This window comes from Tachypleus tridentatus, chromosome 10 (genome assembly GCF_004210375.1).
Source record: "Tachypleus tridentatus isolate NWPU-2018 chromosome 10, ASM421037v1, whole genome shotgun sequence".
Lineage (NCBI taxonomy): Eukaryota > Metazoa > Arthropoda > Merostomata > Xiphosura > Limulidae > Tachypleus > Tachypleus tridentatus.
The window spans coordinates 130,291,605-130,310,346 of NC_134834.1; the positions used below are offsets into that span (position 1 = coordinate 130,291,605).

The 18,742-nt window shown below is 34.3% G+C and overlaps 1 protein-coding gene across 5 annotated transcripts in view; it reads left to right on the forward strand.

Annotated features, from left to right (window-relative positions):
* Window positions 1–12,534: 12,534 nt before the first annotated feature.
* LOC143230307 (vesicle-trafficking protein SEC22a-like) overlaps window positions 12,535–18,742 on the forward strand; it is a 30,566-nt gene continuing 24,358 nt past the window's right edge. For 2 of the 5 annotated variants that reach the window (XM_076463584.1, XM_076463589.1), the window contains exons 1-2: window positions 12,535–12,686; window positions 18,467–18,716. In XM_076463584.1, coding sequence (XP_076319699.1) covers window positions 12,656–12,686; window positions 18,467–18,716 — 281 coding nt within the window. In that variant the 5' untranslated portion in view covers window positions 12,535–12,655. Of the gene's footprint in view, window positions 12,687–18,456; window positions 18,717–18,742 lie in introns of all 5 variants that reach the window. The other 3 variants (XM_076463586.1, XM_076463587.1, XM_076463585.1) reach the window with 2 other exon arrangements.

Sequence of the window (18,742 nt, forward strand, 5' to 3'; positions counted from 1 at the left end):
AAATTTTAAATCTTATAACTTACAATTTCACTGATTTTTTTCCGTTCATTCCATTGGCAAGTTTACAATAAAAAGTCTGAATGAGAAACACTTCCTGCAGCCATCATAAAACACTTTCCTCTATTTCCCATATGACTGTCAGAATCATGATCTCGACAAGAACCTCCTTAGGATTAATATATACACTGCTGGCCAAAATCTTAAGGCCAATGAACATAAAGTAAAAATATGCATTTTGCGTTGTTAGACTCGACCACTTATTTGAGTAGAGCTTTGAAAGATGAAAATAAGAAAAGGGAAAAAAAAAAAAAAAAAATTAGCATTTAATAGGGAAAATGTGAACATTATGAAATTAGCCTAAATACTAGCTGGTCAAAAGCTTACGACCATACCAAAAAGAAGTCCTAAACAGGGTAGAAAGTTCCCAACAAGAGGTCTCAGTAGTGAGTTGCACGGCCGTCATTGCGAATAACTTCAAACATTCGCTTTGGCATGGTTGATATAAGCGTTTGCAGACGTCTGGCTGGAATGTTATTCCAGTGTGAAGAAGGCTTCATGAAGATCATGCACTGTTTGAAATTAACGTCCATTTCTATAGACTTCCCATGCCATCCACCCCTAAACATTTTTAATGGAGTCAATTTGGGCAAACACTCTGGATGGTTCAAAAGAATCACGATATTCGCCATGAAAACGTCCTTTGTCCTGTGGGCATTGTGGATTGCAGCGTTGTCCTGCTGAAAAATCCAGTCATTTCCACACAAGCGAGGGCCTTCAGTCAATGAGGATGCTCTCTCCAACATGCCAATGTAGCCAACTGCTGTTTGACGTCCCTGTATAACCTGAAGTTCCATTGTTCCATGGAAGGAGAAAGTACCCCAGATCATGATGGAACCTCCTCCACTGTGTTGTGTAGAAAATGTCTCTGGTGAGATATCCTTACCGTGCCAGTAACGTTGGAAGCCATCTGGACCACCCAGATTAAATTTTTTCTCAGAGAACAAAAACTTCGTCCACTTTTCTACATCCCATGTTTGGTGCTTCTCAGCAAAGTTTAACCGAGCTGTTTCGTGATGTGGAAGGAGGTGTGGCCTTTGAAGACGTTTACAGTTTTTAAAGTCTTTCTCTTTGTAGATGCCGTCTTATTGTTCTTGAGCTGCATACTGCATCCGTAAGGGCCTTAATCTGGTTCAATGATTGGCTGGTGTCTTGCCGGACAACCCGTCGAATCATCCTGCTCAATGCCAGTGAAATTTTCTTGGGTCAACCACTTGAATTTCTCATTCTGTATCACTCAGGATCTTTTAAGAAATTTTCAACAGCAGTTTTACTATGCCCAATCTCACCAGCAATGGCACGTTGAGAGAGACCTTGCTTTTGCAGTTCAACAATTCTGCCATGGTCAAACTCTGTCAACATTTTAGCCTTTGCCATGTTTTTACCCAATGTAACACAGGAGATGTCAGTGGGAGATGTTGACAATGCTAATGCTTGAACACAAATGACTAAATTCATTATGTGTTTACCAATTGACGCTTTGTTTCAGTATGGTCTTAAACTTTGACCAGCTAGTATTTAGACTAATTTCATAGTGTTCACATTTCCCCTATTAAATGCTAAAAAGGTTTTTTATTTCCCCTTTTCTTATTTTCATTTTTCAAAGCTCTACTCAAAGTCTAACAATGCAAAATGCATATTTTTTCTTTATGTTCATTGGCCTTAAGATTTTGGTCAGTAGTGTATCTTAGAACAGTATAACTGTTAAAATATATTCAAATAAAGTGATATAATGTGGACATATTTCAGTGTATGTGTTTGTGAACAATAAAATGAATGTACTCTTTGTTATATAAAACAACGGGAGCCTCAATGCCCTGACGTCTGTAACCAATATTCTTTAACGAAATTAGCTTATAGGCTGAATAAACAGACTATGCACAGAACTGAAGTGGGTTTATGGGCTAATTTCTGTTGTGTAAATAATTTGGATTCACATTTAGCGTATAAAAATAAGTGCTACCAACGCATACACTCTTAGGCCCAGTATGGCTAAGCGTGGTAAGGCATACGACTCCTAATCCGGGGTTTACGGGTTCGAATCACAGTCGCACCAAACATGCTCGCCCTTTTAGCCGTGGGGGCGTTATAATATGACGGTTAATCCACTATTCGTTGGTAAAACAGTTGCCCAAGAGTTGGCGGTGGGTGGTGATAACTAGCTGCCTTCCCTCTAGTTTTATACCGCTAAATTAATGATGACTAACGCAGATAGCCCTCGAGTGGCTTTGCGTGAAATTCAAAACAAGCTTCCAACACTTTTTGAAATATTATAAAATTCTGATTAAAGTGTCTGTTTCTTTTCGTAATGTATCACTTCGATCCGAAATTTTAAAAGGACCTAATTTTATACTGTGTGTTAATTTGGGCCTGTTGCAGATAAAACATCCACTATATTTCATTCACTGATATGAGGTAAGAATATTTCGTTATTTGGGTATAATCAAGTAAAATTCTCAAATACTTATGCAAGGTTTAAATATTTATCAAATTAACATCATTGTAAACAGGATGTGGAAGGCTATACATTTATACTAATTCTGTATTTTTGACAGGTGTTATATAACACAAAGATTGTTCTGTAAGACGTATTCAATTATACTTGTTTAGCTAATCATATTTCTATATTCTAAAGTGCGGATCGTATTTAAAGTAGCATGTATTCTTAACATTGTTTTATCTAGATTTTGATATTTTTCTCAGAAAAAAAAGAGCATTTTCATATTATGATTTTGTATGAAAATATACTGAAATACAGTACTGTGTAAATGTGTTAGGACAAAGAAATTATATCTCAGGCTACTATCAAAGAACACTTGAAGGTAAAATCACAGGTGAAATATAAAGATTTTATTAATCTTTATATTTAGTACAACATAAACTCAGTGGAAGTTCTTGTGCTCAGCAAACAGTTAATATTTTAGGTGTTCCCCCTTTAGTTTCAATGACTCCAAAAAGTCTTTCAAGCATTGTTGCAACATATTTAATCAAAGTATCTATTGAGATTTTACTCCAAATGTCTATAATATACTCCCAATAAGTTTTTATCTTTCAAATCCCAGATTTGCTCAATTGGGTTGAGATCAGTAATGACGAGAAAACCCATTTGTAGAGAAAAATATATATGTAAAAACGGCTGGTTTGGGTTGAGAATTTGTTTTTATTTTTTTATGTAGAGGAGCGAACAACGTTTCGGCCTTCTTCGGTTATCATAAGGTTCACAAAAAAAGAAAGAGGTAACTGACCGATAGCTGACCACATGTTTGAAGGGGTTGTGTAACTGAGTGTAGGAGTGTAGAGATAGCACAGATAGCCCTCGAGTAGCTTTGTGCGAAATTCCAAAAACAAACAAACTTTCTTTGTGAACCTAACGATGACCGAAAAAGGTCGAAACGTTGTTCGCTCCTCTACATAAAAAAAAAATAGGGACAGCTAGCTCAGATAACCCTCGTGTAGTTTTGCGCAAAATTTGAAACAAACAAACACTTGTTATAACATTTTTGAACAGTGCTGTAGGTATGAAGACATATTCCAGCACATGTTTTATAACATTACCACTTTCACTAATTTGCATATTATAAAAATAAATAAATCCATTATGTTCCTGGTAGCTCCTAAAAACGCGACTGAGTGTTTCTGAAAATGAGTCTAGACTTTGATGCCCCAAGGTCTTTAAATGTGCATAATTTGAATGATCTAGGATTACGAGATATTTCACTAAAAACTTTCATTCTGACTTGACAGTGTGATACATAATGATTCTTGTTCTAGTTTTCATCTGGTCAGGATATTTTTCTTTTTAGCTTTAGTTACCAGAAATTTTGCCACGTTTCTGAAGATGAACCAATTTTTACTAAATTGGGCTAGTGTTTATAATGTCTGCTTAGCCTGAAATGTAAGATAATTTACATTAAGAAACGCTTAAAGCCCTGATCCCTTTTGCGATATAGGATGTAAACATAAAGATTACTTAACTTTTTTTCTGTTGGCTAATAATGGTTATAGTTGTGAATAATGCATGAACTAAAACATAGTTTAATCACTGAACATGAAATAAAACAAAGTTTAATGTTATAATATGAGCACGACTTGAATATTTTAGGTTACTTTTAAACAAAACATGAACTTTTTTGTAACATTTATACTATGATTTATTCTGTTTTGTTTGTTTTGAATTAAGGAAGGACAAAGCTGCACACTGGACTATCTGTACTCTGCCCATCACAGATATCGAAACCCGGTTTCTAGCGGTGTGGGTCCACAGACACACCGTTATGCCACTAGGAGCGATTTATTCTGACTATAATATATGTTTTATTTTAATGTGTTATGTAGCTTTTTCTATAAATAGGATCACTTCCAATTTATGGATCCATTTTATTCAGCCGTTAGTTTCTAAATTATGTGATTACTGTAACAGATAGTTTGAAAATGGTCTTTTATATTATGTTCCAGTTGACCTTGTGCAGTAATACTTGGTGTAAAGTTAAATGTACTCTTAGTATTTTATTAGATATTGACTTTCTTTTTTCCATCTACGAATCATGCCGTTTCTCCAGTGATTATCTCCTTAATCTATATCAAATATGTTACATAATTTCTAGTCACAGTTGAAAGAATATACCATGCTATTATTTACAGTTTAACCATTTATAGTTCTGACAGGACAGAACACGAAACTACCTTTGTTATTGTTTAGACAATCTTCAAATAATAGTTTTTTTTTCCAATTAGTATTAAATAAAACGATACAAGCTCTTTACAATAAAAGCACGTTGTGCAATTTTGCACTAAAACGATTAGAAAGTATTTTTGGTCAGTTAGTTTTTAATTTTTATAGTGGTGCTTTACAGACAATACAAATTAAAATTTACACTAGCCTATTTCTGGATCAAAACCATAATTTCACCTATAAGCTTGCTGAAGATTGTCTTGCCATTTTTAGTTTGTTCGTTTTAGTTGTATTTATCTAGGAGTTTTTGAAAACAGTTATCTCCATTCCTTTTTTTGCAGTTGGTTCTTTTTATTAGCTATTTTTTACATGACTTGCCTTTTCCAAATAACACTTTCAAAGAAAAATACCATCAATTTCATTTTGTCAACTGGCCTTGACTGGTTTAAATTATGTTGTTTTTGTCAAGAAGATAAAAATAATAGGTTTTCTCTCTAAGTATTCTTTGAAAGGAGTGATGATTAAAACATTTACTGTTATCTTTCAGACTAATTCTCAATTTAACAGTTTAGTGCCATCATGCCATCCCATGAATAATGTCCGAAAATTTAAAGCAGAAAGTGCATCATCATTTCTGTTGTTGTAATAGACTTTAATGCCTAAAGTACATGGTAAGCCATGTATAAAAATGTTCATAAAAATAAAAGAAACTAACCCAACTAAACTTTTTCAGATCATTAATCAAATAAACCCTTATGAAGATGGCTGTATCTGAGGAGCACGTTAAGCATATAATGCTTTATGAGTTGGAAAAAAGGCAATGGTGTAGCAGAAACATTCAAGGAATTTATGGTACGGAGTCTCTCAATGAAAGAAAATGTCGAAGGTGGTTCCAAAAGTTCAGATCAGGTGACTACAGCTTAAGTAATGCGCCACGTTCAGGTCGTCTTGTTGAGTTTAATAATGGCTTGTTGCTGACTGCATTTAATGAAGATTGCGCTGTAACAATTGAAGAACTAGCACAGAAATGTAATTCAACTCATTCAACAGTTCAGCGTCATCTGCAACAGCGTGGAATGGTGTCAAAACTTGGAAAATGGGTCCTCCATGATTTGACAGAAGCCAACCTTAGAGCAAGAGTGGACATTTGCACTTCTCTGCACTCTCGTGAACATAACTCACCTTTTTTTGAACAGGTTAGTGACTGGAGATGAAAAATAGATATATTATAAAAATGTTAAGCGCTGCAGACAATAGCTTAGTGCAGGTAAACTGGCTAAGGCACAGTCCAAAATGGACCTTAACCCAAAGAAAGTCTTGTTAGACGTTTGGTGGGATATTGTTGGTGTGATCCACTTTGAGTTACTGCCACTCAATGTACTGATTAAATCATACTTCTATTGCCAACAGTTAGAGCGCTTGAATGTTGCACTGAAAGAAAAGAGGCCTGCTTTGATCAATCGAAAAGGTGTTGTGTTACATCAGGATAATGCACGGCCCCATACAGCAAGGATCACATCCGCACAAATTGAAGAGTTAGACTGGGAAAAACTTCCACATCCTCCTTATTCTCCAAAACTTACCCCATCTGATTATTATGTCTTCCGAAGTTTGCAGAACTATCTCGATGGAAAAGAGCTTGGAACACATGAAGATGTCAAAACTACTCTATCTACATTATTTTCGTCCAAACCCCAATAATTTTATAGAAGTGGCATTGAGAAGCTTCTGAATCGTTGGCAGGAAGTAATTAATAATAATGGAACATACATTATTGATTAAATAACATTAAAAGCATTTGAAATCTTTTCTGGTTTTCTGAACCTAAAATTGGACATTACTTAAGGGATGAACTGGTAGTTTTGAAAGAAAGTAATGCGAACCAATTTTATTTATATAATTTCAAATATTGTGGCCACCATTAAAGGAAGCTTTTACGCTCCCACGCAAAACATTTTGAAGGTTGCCTAATTTGTTTTATTATGTAAACATCTGCCTGGCATGGCCAGATGGGTTAAGGCGTTCAACTCGTAATGTGACGGTCAATCCCACTATTCGTTGGTAAAAGAGTAGCCCAAGAGTTGGCGGTGGGTGGTGATGACTAGTTGCCTTAAGTTGATGACTTAAAGCATTAAACTTCTGAATACAACTGTGATAATTAACAGTGCAATGAGTGTTTGTATATATGTTTGAATTGTTTTAATGTATTAATTTAAAATAAGTGGACTATGTGTTGTTTGTTTACTGTTGACATTAATTGCAACAAGTCACAAACACATACTGTAAATAATCTGGCTTATACGTAAAATCTGACGAAGTTTGTTTGTGTTGAATTAAGTACAAAGTTACACAATGGGCTGTCTGTGCTCTGCCCACCACGGGTATCGAAACCCGGTTTTTAGTGTTTTAGTCCGCAGACATACCACTGTGCCACTAGGGAGCTATCTGACGAAGTAAAATATACTAACTGCAATGACTGTCTATGTGTAAAAAAAGCACCGTTTTAAATAGAAGCTGAACAGAAAATGCAGTATAAAGTTTAACTGAAATCTGTCCTGTCTGAAATGTAGAATGAAATGGGCATAAGTCTGTATTTCAAACAAAAGCACTTTATTTATCACACAAGACGCACAATACTGATAAGTCGAACATGCACAAAATTAAGAACAATCGCATTTCCTTCAGACTGTTGAGAGATTTATGCCAAGCACTTCACCTTTTCATCCTTTATACCCATAACACAGAATTTAAACCTGAGTAAAATGTCAATTGTCTGACAACTGTAATAATAAGGCCATTTTCTCGTTCAACATGTGCACCATATGTGTTAAAGAATACAATTTTTGGTCAACAAGAAATGTTTTACTTTTTAGTTGAGAATAAAGAAGGTATATTCCACATACCATATATAATTAAGGCGCTCGAATCGTAATTTGAAGGTCGCGGGTTCGAATCACCGTCACACCAAGCATGCTCACCTCTTTAGGGAGGGTATAATGTTATGGTTAATCCCACTATTCTTTGGTAAAAGAGTAACCCAAGAGTTGGTGAAGGGTGGTGATGACTAGCTGCCTTCCATCTAGTCTTACACTGCTAAATTATGGTGGCTAGCACAGATAGCCCTCGAGTAGCTTTGTGCGAAATTCAAAAACAAACAAATCCTCAGCCACGATGGCGTTACAAGGTACGGTTAATCCCACTTCTCGTTGATAAAAGAGTAGCTCAAGAGTTGACTGTGAGTAATGATTATTAGCTTCCTTCCCTTTAGTCTTTTACTTCTAACATAGGGACAGCTAGCACAGATATTGCTCGCATAGCTTTGTGCGAAATTCAAAACAAAATAAACAATATTCTCCAAACCATTGGGATCACTTGCGAGAACACGGGCAGAAAAACACATCTAAGTGGTTGATAAAAACAGTGCAATACGATGTTGTACATCTGTAATTGCTTGTACAAGTTCCAAAGATTGTATACATGCACACCATGTTCTTCAGCTTGTACTGCTCATGACACTGGTGAACGTTAATAAATGCTCAAACTTGTTATATGTTTCACAGTGCTCTTCCCAGAGCTTTTGAATCTTTACATCTAATCATTAGTGAAATCATCAGCAGAATAACTTGGTACTCTGACAGCTAAATTATCGTTTATTTCAACAAAGTTTTCAGTTTAATGCTCATTGGAGCATTAAAGAGCTCAGTTTCTCACTCACTTAAAGAACATAATTGCCATAATAACAGTATCAGTAATCATAGCACCAGAATTCTTCCTTCTTACCTACTATGTAATATAGGCCCGGCATGGCCAAGCGCGTTAAGGCGTGCGACTCGTAATCTGAGTGTCGCGGGTTCGCATCCGCGTCGCGCCAAACATGTTCGCCCTCCCAGCCGTGGGGGCTTTATAATGTGACGGTCAATCCAACTATTCGTTGGTAAAAGAGTAGCCCAAGAGTTGGCGGTGGGTGGTGATGACTAGCTGCCTTCCATCTAGTCTTACACTACTAAATTAGGGACGGCTAGCACAGATAGTCCTCGAGTAGCTTTGTGCGAAATTCCAAACAAACTATGTAGTATTTTTGTCACATGAATGCCTTTCCATGCAAATGTGTAGAGTATACTAAATAGAAGGCTTGACAAGCAATGTACGCAACTTACATATATGGAGGTACAAAAATTCCCACCACAGGATACTTGTATACAAGTCACTGTTTCTTCATTTGTTCCAATTGGCAATGGGCGATTTTCCATAATAATTCAGTTGATCTGTTGCATAGGTGAAGGTGAGTGAGATTTTTTCATTGCACTCATCTAGAGAAGGTCAATACGAGAACCAAAGTTTGTAACAATTAGTCTCACTCTGCAGTTCATATGACAAACATAGTCGGAGATATACATTTTATACATATATGGTAGGTCACTATTCACCAGTTGGAGTGGTTGTTCACTAATCAGAAAAGTGGGTTCACTTGAAGTGTGTGACACATGGTTTCCTCCAGGGTTAAATAAACTCTGTTACTCTAGCATGCATTTTCATAGGTATGCCGAAGTATCACCTAGCCCTGAAAAAGCTGTACTGACCACAGAACCTTTTAGCACAAGCTTTTACTTTGCTTCCCTATGTCAATAATCAGATCCGACTTGGACTCCATTAGTATTTTAGGGCTGAACTAACAGCAGTTACAATTTAGTGACTCACAGTGTTCCTGCACCTACTGTGGTGTCAGTGGAAATAAAAAGTTTCATATATTATGCAGCTTGGCAAGGCATTGGCAATTTTTAGGAAAGTCTATCGTCTACAATAATAGTAAATTGCTCTGATAATCTTTCGAGGATCAACATCTGAGCAGAGGTATCACTGGAGCACAAACATCATGTCAGGATTTATACAACTCTGCTCTTTCACTATTATCCAGCCTTCTTATCTCACAAAGCGAAAATGTGTTGTATACACTCTTACTTTTGGTCAGTATTGACCTCAACTGAAGGTAATGGCTTGAGAGAGAGGGGGCCATGATGGAAGTTGCCACAACAGCTGTCTCTGTCAGATTTTTCTTCACTTAAGAATTGTTTGAAGTGATAACCTCGAACTTTATCTGTCAGGGCATAAATAAGGGTCCCTTCAGCATTGGTGAAAGTCGGAGGTTCAGGAAAGGACTTCTTCCAGAACCGACCACTTTTACTGTGAACCAACATTTTTCAGAGCTTGTCCTTCCTTTTTAACTGTACATTCACTGACATGTGTAAAATGCCATTTTTACAATAAAAAAACACCCTATTTACACATTAGATTATGAGAATTCAGCTTCACACACACTTAAAAAATAGAATCGCTATAATTTTAGTATCAGTGGTAATAGCACCAAAATTGCTCCCTCCTACCCACTAGGTGATATTTTTTGTTACATAGATTTCTTTCCACGTAAATTTGTAGAGTCTACTAAATAGAAGGTCTGACAAATAATGTAAGACGGAATATGTTTTCTGTTTTCTTCAACTCCGATTATGTATGAATAAATCTAAAATTGTTTTAAATAAAGTTGCAAAATATTTAAATTTGAAATAACAAAAATGCTGCTTAACAGGGTGAGACTGAGTTTTGAAGATAAACTAACAAAACATAAACAAAGTCAGGCTGAAAAATGCACATTCTTAATCTTAGCGTTAGAGAAGCTAAAATTATTACGCAAAATAAAGTTGTTTATTTAGGGACATCAGGAGTGAAGTCAAAATAATTTCTGAAGAGAATAAAACTGGTTTTATATGCAACTAATAAAAGGTTATTGATTTGAATTAAGCACAAAGCTGTACAATGGGCCATCTATGCTCTGCCTACCGCGGGTAGCGAACCTCGGTTTTAGTGTTGTAAGTCCGCAACCATACCGCTGAGCCACTGGTGGCGCAAAGATAAAACAATATTACAGTCTTGTATCATACTTATATTTTTGTTCTTCAAATTGTATTATTAGAATATTAGTATTACTTGTTATATATGTTACCTGAATATTGATAATTGGCTAACCAACATGCAAATAATTAAGTGAAATAACTGTCCAAAAGTCATGAAATGAAATATTATTATTTCCAACTACTTATTTTTAGCAGTTCTACAGATATTCATCCAGGTATGTTTGCATAAGAGCTACTTCATTCTTGTTTCTGGGTTAGTACAACCTCTTTCTGTTTTTTTGTTTTGTTTTTGTTGTTATTATCATCACGGAATAATTTCATAGAGAAAGCTCTGGCCACTTTAAATCATACCAAGAACCTAGTTGTAAGTACAGGTGTGAATGTTAGCTGTAGAACAGTAAGATATGGATTAACACAAAGTGATCTTAATAAATGTGTAACTGCTCAAAACACACTGCTTAACAGAAAAGCTAAACCAAAAGGGTGAAATGGGAATCACGCTTCAACTATTGAAACAAGCAAAGCTGGGGAAAGACGCCCATTCATATTGTTTGGCAACATTTAATAAGATTTTGTTTGTTTTTGAATTTCGCACAAAGCTACTCGAGGGCTATCGGTGCTAGCCGTCCCTAATCTAGCAGTGTAAGACTAGAGGGAAGGCAGTTAGTCATCACCACCCACCTCCAGCTCTTGGGCTACTCTTTTACCAACGAATAGTGGGATTGGCCGTAACATTATAACGCACCCACGGCTGAAAGGGCGAGCATGTTTGGCGCGACCGGGGTGCGAACCCGCGACCCTCAGATTACGAATCGCACGCCTTAACATGCTTGGCCATGCCGGGCCTTTTAATAAGACATAGCTCACACAGACATTTGTGGCATGACGTTGGCTTTGTTGGTCGATGAACTGACTGAAGAAGAAAGACCAAGAAAAAACAAGTCAGCAGGCGGTAGACGAAACACTTAAAAATTTTCTTAAACGGCCCAAGATCAGGATTAAGGTGTGGCTGGGATCTTGGGATCCAATGCCACGGCTTGGATTAATAAGTCCAAGTCTTTTCCCCTCTGCCTCTTGTTAATTTATTGAAATTAACAACATTGAGATTTATGGTGTACTGATTATTCAAATTTAAAGTTTATATCAATTCTAAACAGGTACACATTTTCCAAGTGTTTTTGTCAGTGATAAAATTTGTAATCTAATTGTTTGAAGAGTTTGTTTGTTTTGGAATTTCGCACAAAACTACTCGAGGGCTATCTGTGCTAGCCGTCCCTAATTTAGTAGTGTAAGACTAGAGGGAAGGCAACTAGTCATCACCACCCACCGCCAACTCTTGGGCTACTCTTTTACCAACGAAAAAGTGGGATTGACCGTCACATTATAACGCTCCACGGCTGGGAGGGCGAGCATGTTTTGGCGCGACTCGGGCGCGAACGCGCGACCCTCAGATTACGAAGTACACGCCTTAACGCGCTAGGCCATGCCAGGCCCAATTGTTTGAAGGTTTTGAATTTATGTTGTTCTCACAGTTTAATAAATTGTTTTTGTTTGATCCTTGATGTAACAGCGTTTTGTTTAAGTTTGTTGTAATTTCATCTTCTAGGAATATTTTTCGATAACAGTTTTTTTGCATATTTCAATCTACATGGTTTTATCAAGAAGTAGATTTAAATATGATATTAAAATTATACGTGTGTCAAAATCTTAATCAAGGCCCACTTACAGGATATTCCCAAATATATAAAAAACATTTCGTGAAATTTTAGAAAAAGGACATTTTTGTAAAAAAAAAAATAATATAATTCATTTGTAGAAAAATGTAAATAAAATATTTATGTTAGTGTAATTTTCAAATGGAAAACAATTCAGTGTTTACCGTCATTCGACAGGCATTCAGCTAATACTGAAAGAAAACGGCCCTTATTTATGATTAAGTCAAAAGGTTGTATAAAAATCTCTCGACAGGGGATTTGACGATGTGTTAATTATACGCGTGCAGGTTGTTGTTGGACGTATGTTTATCCAAAGTGTTAAAGTGACTTACGGTAAGGGTTTGTAGTTTTATTTGTATTTTCAAAAAAAATGTTAGTCTACGTTGTATTGAATAAAATAATAATTTTTTACTGTGTTAAGTTATTAACAAGTGACTATAAAACACCCTTATGTTTTCTTTGCTGTATGCGTGCATAACCACAATATTAAAACTAAACGGCTTTTTTTATTTTAATTTCAAGAATGTCAATATTTCAACTAATTCCAAATTTTCTATGCTAGTTATTCGGCCAGTATTTTTTACTGATAGTGAAAATAATATTTTGACGTTTTTAAAAACAAAAACAGATCTAAGAAATTTCTTAAAACACTTGATTTTATGCTTAATGTTGTTCTCACTATTTCATTTTCAACTGCAGTTATTGAACTTGCTGCCTACTCTGATAACTAAGGTCAAGTTAAATTTCGTTAATATTCCTAATATTAATAAGTAATAGTACTTTATTTTACAACATGACATAAAAAATACTACTGTTAGTATCAGCGCTACTAGAATATTTGTTTATTTAATAAATGGCAGTTACTACGAATTACTTTACCAAGTGATGACATCATGCATTGCCCAGAAAGAGAATAGATTTAGGTTTAAATTAGTAAAATATAAATAACACGTGTAATAGTTATACGTTATAAACTTAAAAGGTCAAACCTGGAGGAAGGTATAATTTGGAGACTATAATAATAATTTATTTCAGTTCACATGTTGAAATAATTTTGTCACAGTAATTGTAATATAGGTACTTGTTAAAAGTCAAGGAAATACAGTAATGGTAGAAATGTGAATTCTAATTCCACAGTGTACCATAGGTTTGGTCTTTTAAAAAATATTTGAGTTATAGCAGTGTTCATAACCACCTATTCTACGTTGCCATTTTCTTGGAATTGCTTTATTTGCAATGTGGCAAGTAAAGGTGGAATCATTAGATGTTATAATTCAAGTATACATGCCAACTGTGGAGTACAGAAGTGAACAAAGTATATGACCATGTGATGGAATTAGTAGAAGGAAAAGAAAAACATCGTTACTTAGCAGCAGTGGGAGCTAGAAATGCAGTTGTGGGAGAAGATGGAAGTGTATTGGAACTAGTCTGTTTTTAAACTTTGTTGTGAGAAGTTGTGTGAAAGGAAGAAGTGGAATGTGACAAATATTTGTTTTGTGTATAAAAACTGATGCAAGTATAGTTGGAGTAAGCTTGTAGAAGCAGAACTATATTAACTTGGTTACACTTGGAAGAAGATCTTTAAAGTACTTGAGAACAACAAATTGGACTGTGATGTCAAACTGTGGTGGGGAGTGTATGTGGAAAATGAATCAGAACCTGAATTAGTAGGAAGAGGAGCTATACCGAGGTGTGTTCTATCTCTGATATTTTTCTACAGTTATGGTAGAGCAGTGGTTTTGAAAGTGTGGATGAACTGTACAAAGGAGTGAAAGCCAAGTTTTAAAGGGTGAATTGAGACTGGTTTATACATGACAATGAACCAATGACCTGTTCTGAAGAGGTTATGCAGAAACTAGTAAATAATTTGAATCTACTAGTAAAAGGCTTTGTAATACAATGTAATGTTAAAAAAATAAAGATATAATGCAGATTTGATATTAAACTGAACATAACTCTAAATGGATAATAGCTGGAATGAGTGGAACAGTTTGTTTTTTAGGTAGTGTCTCAAGGAAGATGAGAGGCCTAGTATGCATATTAATAATGAAGAAATAGTGGTGTGAAATATCAGCTAAAATAAATGGTATTCTGCTATACTTCTGTAAAACAACCTACCTACATCCATTTTGTTTTATACTAAAATGTATTTAATGCATCTCTAATTATAGCATGAGTATGTTTCATATTAGTTCAGTCTCCAATCCATACACTTCCAGATGTGGGTATATTGGTACATTTTCCCAAACTACTTGAAATTGTTTTTTGGAAGTATCTTTGCAGAGATTTGAGGATAACTAATGCACAGAAAAGACCTGTACTTAAGTTACAGTGGCAAAAGCAGCATTTACTAAAATGAAAGAGCTGCTGACCAGAAGGATAAATAGATAATTGAAGTAAAGACTGATCAAGACGTTAGTTTTGAATGTGGCATTATATGGAATAAAGGCATGGACACTGAGACAAGAAGTCATTAAAATATTAGACATTGCTGAGATGCAAGATTGCTGATTAATGGAAAGAAAAACATGGACTGAAAGATAGGTGCCAAGGAGATATTCAAGATGGTGGAGGAAGTTGCTGTTTTGATGGGAAAAAAATTTGGAAAAAGAAAACATTATGGGTGGGAAGCATTGTTTGATGAAGGAGGTCTTGAAAGGATTCATGGGAAATGACAAAGGGTTATGAAGAGAAAGATGCTGTTTGACAAATGTGGGATGTTATTGTGAAATGAATAAAATAATAGGTTATTGAGGGGTGAAAATTACTTTATGGACAACAAAGATCTATTTAGTCCTTTAACGGTGTCCTTGTACACCCAACCTTGAGAAAAGTAAAAATTTAAGCCTGCATTTGATTCACCTCTTAAACAAGGGGTTTCCCATTGTGAAAAAAGCTACCTGTACATGGAACAAAATTCTTAAATATTACTTGTTCTATCACCATCCTATAAGATACATAAACAAATCAAATATAACTTTTATTTATAATATTCTGTAATTTAACAAGGAACAATTATTGAAATTGCTGTGCTCACCTGGTTAGAAAGCAAATAAAGAAAACTTCAACAGTTGAAATATTCTTGCCAAAACTGAACACATTTAATATTTGTGTATTATACGTGGCAAAACAAAAGGTAGACAAAATAAATTTGTACTACATCAGTTTTTATCCCTTTCAAGAGTTACAAAGAATGATTGGTCTTTTGTTCCTTTGCATGTTTGGTATCTTCAATTTAGTCCATTTGGTCTTAACAAGCATTATATCTTACAAGATGTTTTTATTTAGCTCTGTTCTTTGGCACTGATGATGTTTTGTTGTTACTGTTAATATGCTAAATGTTGCCATTATCTTCACCAACTTCAAAATATTGCTGAGAACAGATTTGGTTGACTGAATGTTTGAGTATTCTGACAGGACTGCCCAATTTTTGTACTTGAAACAGTTCACATGTGTTTTTAGTCACTGAGTCCTTCCACAATTTCTGCCTTTTCCTTCCTATTGAAAACAACATTAAAATAGACAAACTGTTCAAATTCACATTTGTCACATGAACTGGCCAAATGTGTAATTAGAAATAGTGAATGCTAGAGGTAGTATGCAGCTAAAATTGGTAAACTTTTATCAATGTACTTAACCATTTTGTTAGTTAATTTAACATTATTTGTTAAACTGGCTTCAGAGGGGAAATTAACAGCCAACTTGATCTCGGCTGAATCATCCCCAAACTTTCCTTTGGAGGGCAAATCCTAAACTGATGCATGCATACACCTGAATAATTGTTCAGTTTTACACATCTTAAAAGACACTGTTCCACTGCAAGCTGGACTTGTATCATCATTAAATCATAAGGTCAAAATAATTCTAAAGGATGTGATACTGGCTGTAAGGTATCTTGGAGACAGTAGTATTTTGATGGAATCATGTTGTCAGATTTAAAAAATAAGATTCACTTGCATAAAAGTATGTGTTTTGTGAGAAATCTGCATGTGATGGAGAAAAATGAGTACTGTTTTCAACTTTGTCGTACAGGAATTATTATTCAACAGGTAAAATTTCAAGAAAAAAACATCATAGGCCTGTGCTATTTTAAAACAAGTTCATTTTGTGCTGTCTATTTATTGCCAACAAGTTGCAGACACTTACTCTAAAGAATTTTGCACTATAAATTCTGACATTACTATTTTAAAATATAGTAACATTTAATAGTTTGAAGTTCTTATTCTATTTGTTCAGGCACAGTGAGGAAGCCAGTAATGTAGGGATTTTGTTCTCCATGTAGAGTTTAGCTGGTTCAGTCTGCTATGTGATCATTAGCCAATCAAATGATATGCCCACTTTCATCCATATCTTGTTTGATTTCTTTTTTCAAGTTCAGTAGCTTCTAGCCCTACAGTTTTTTTTTATTTAGTGATAAATGTCTTTCCTTATACTTTTTTTTTACATTTTTTATGAGATGGTGTACATAGGTTACAAGGTTATAATGTATTTTAAATTTTAATGTATTTAATGTATTATAAATGTTAGATAATTTTTATTATAATATATTAAAATTGCTATCGCTATTTTATGCAAATACATTTTATATTTATTATAAAATAACTTAAAATATTCAAATGTTTTTTTCTTCATCGAAGGCAATAGAAGTCAGTTTTTCTACTAACATTTATATTGAATATCAAGAATTGTATATTGCTACACATTTTACAATATGTAAGAGCCTGAAAACATAATATTCCTCTCCTAATAGTAATGTAGAAACAAATATATATCAATATTAATTATTGTCTTATTATTTAAAAAATGTTTCAGTATTTGATATGAAGATGGTGTTCTCCATCTGTAGAATTTTAGAATAAGTTTTACCTATATAATTGCCTATATATATATATATATATCATCCATTTTTTGGCTTTCCAGAGTGGCAAGCCATTGTATAAAATTTGAAGCAATGTTCTTCATTTGCTAAAATAGCGGTAAGCTTATCAGTCCCATGAAAGAAAAGTTACTTTAACTTTGTGTCTTTAGTTCAGTTTCCAATCCATGTAGTTTCTTATTTTAAGGGAGATGTTTATAACCACAAGAAAGGGCAAAATTCAGTGTATAACCCTCTTATATTTGTTTTTTAGTTTTGGTGGTCAAGCTTGTCAGTTTCCAATAAAAGTTTAATATGTTGCTTAAAGTTTCTCTGTCACTTATCTGACTCCAAGATTTAGTATATTTTTTGTTTTAAAATGTGTATTTGAGAGTTACAAATTATTTTTGGATAAGCAATATAGTAAAAAAAATGGCAGAGTTACAAAACGACCACATCTGAGTGCAAACAGTCTCAAGTAATAATGATAAATTCCTTGTCTTTTATGTGTTAGATATATTTTACAGCAAAAGTAAATGAAATGTAAAAAATTTAAATGTTATGTTACATGACACAAATAAGTTGATATGAAAAGGTTAGAAGCTGAGGCTTTTGGATAAATAATCATAATTTTGTTACAATCAGTAAGCCATTGTAGGAAAATGTATATTCTTTATTTCACATTTTTAAACAACTTTATTTTACTGTAGATTAATAATTTCATCAGTTAGTGTTAGGATAGAGAAAGTAAGAGAGAGTATAAGCTTTACAAAATAAACTTTAAATATTCATTTAGGAGGTTCTAGAGGTTATGCAAATGAAATACAAAAGCTAAGAAAGAGTATTTTTAAACTTAGTGTGAAAATTACTTTTCACCCAGTCTTTATACAGTACAGACTTCGTAAATTTACAAGCATTTGGTAAAATACCTTATTAAATCTGATTTTTTGAGCACAGTAGATTTTAAAAGTTTGCTAAATTGTGTGGAGATCCACTCAGTATATTCAGTTATAATATGTATAGTTTCATGCTTATATAGTCAAATTAACTAAGCGTGTATGCACAGAATTAAGAATAATTTAATGATTGTGGGGTATATGTAATATAAATATTTATATTGATTTTTGGTTTTAAAATGTACTTTATTAATTGTACGTTTTAAGATATTGTTTTCTGTTTGTTATTTTTTGTTGCAAAAAAGGAACATTTAGTTAGAATTATTTAAGTTTTTACCTATTTACAATACAGGTTTTTACAGGAGAAGTGCTGTGCTTCATAATTACGTGGGATGTCACACTAGTCATTATTTGTCCAAAGAGAAAAAAAATGATTCTTTTTGCAATGATTGTACGAGCTCATGATGGTCTGGCATTGACAGCATCAACAGATCTTGGAGGTCAGATACACAGAGAAGTCCAGGAAGCAAGGCGACACATGAAAACTTTAGCACGTCAGGTGGGAAGGCTGGATGACAAATGTTCCTTAAAGTTGAATCCACATGTTGTCCAGTATGTTATCACAATAAACTGTCAAT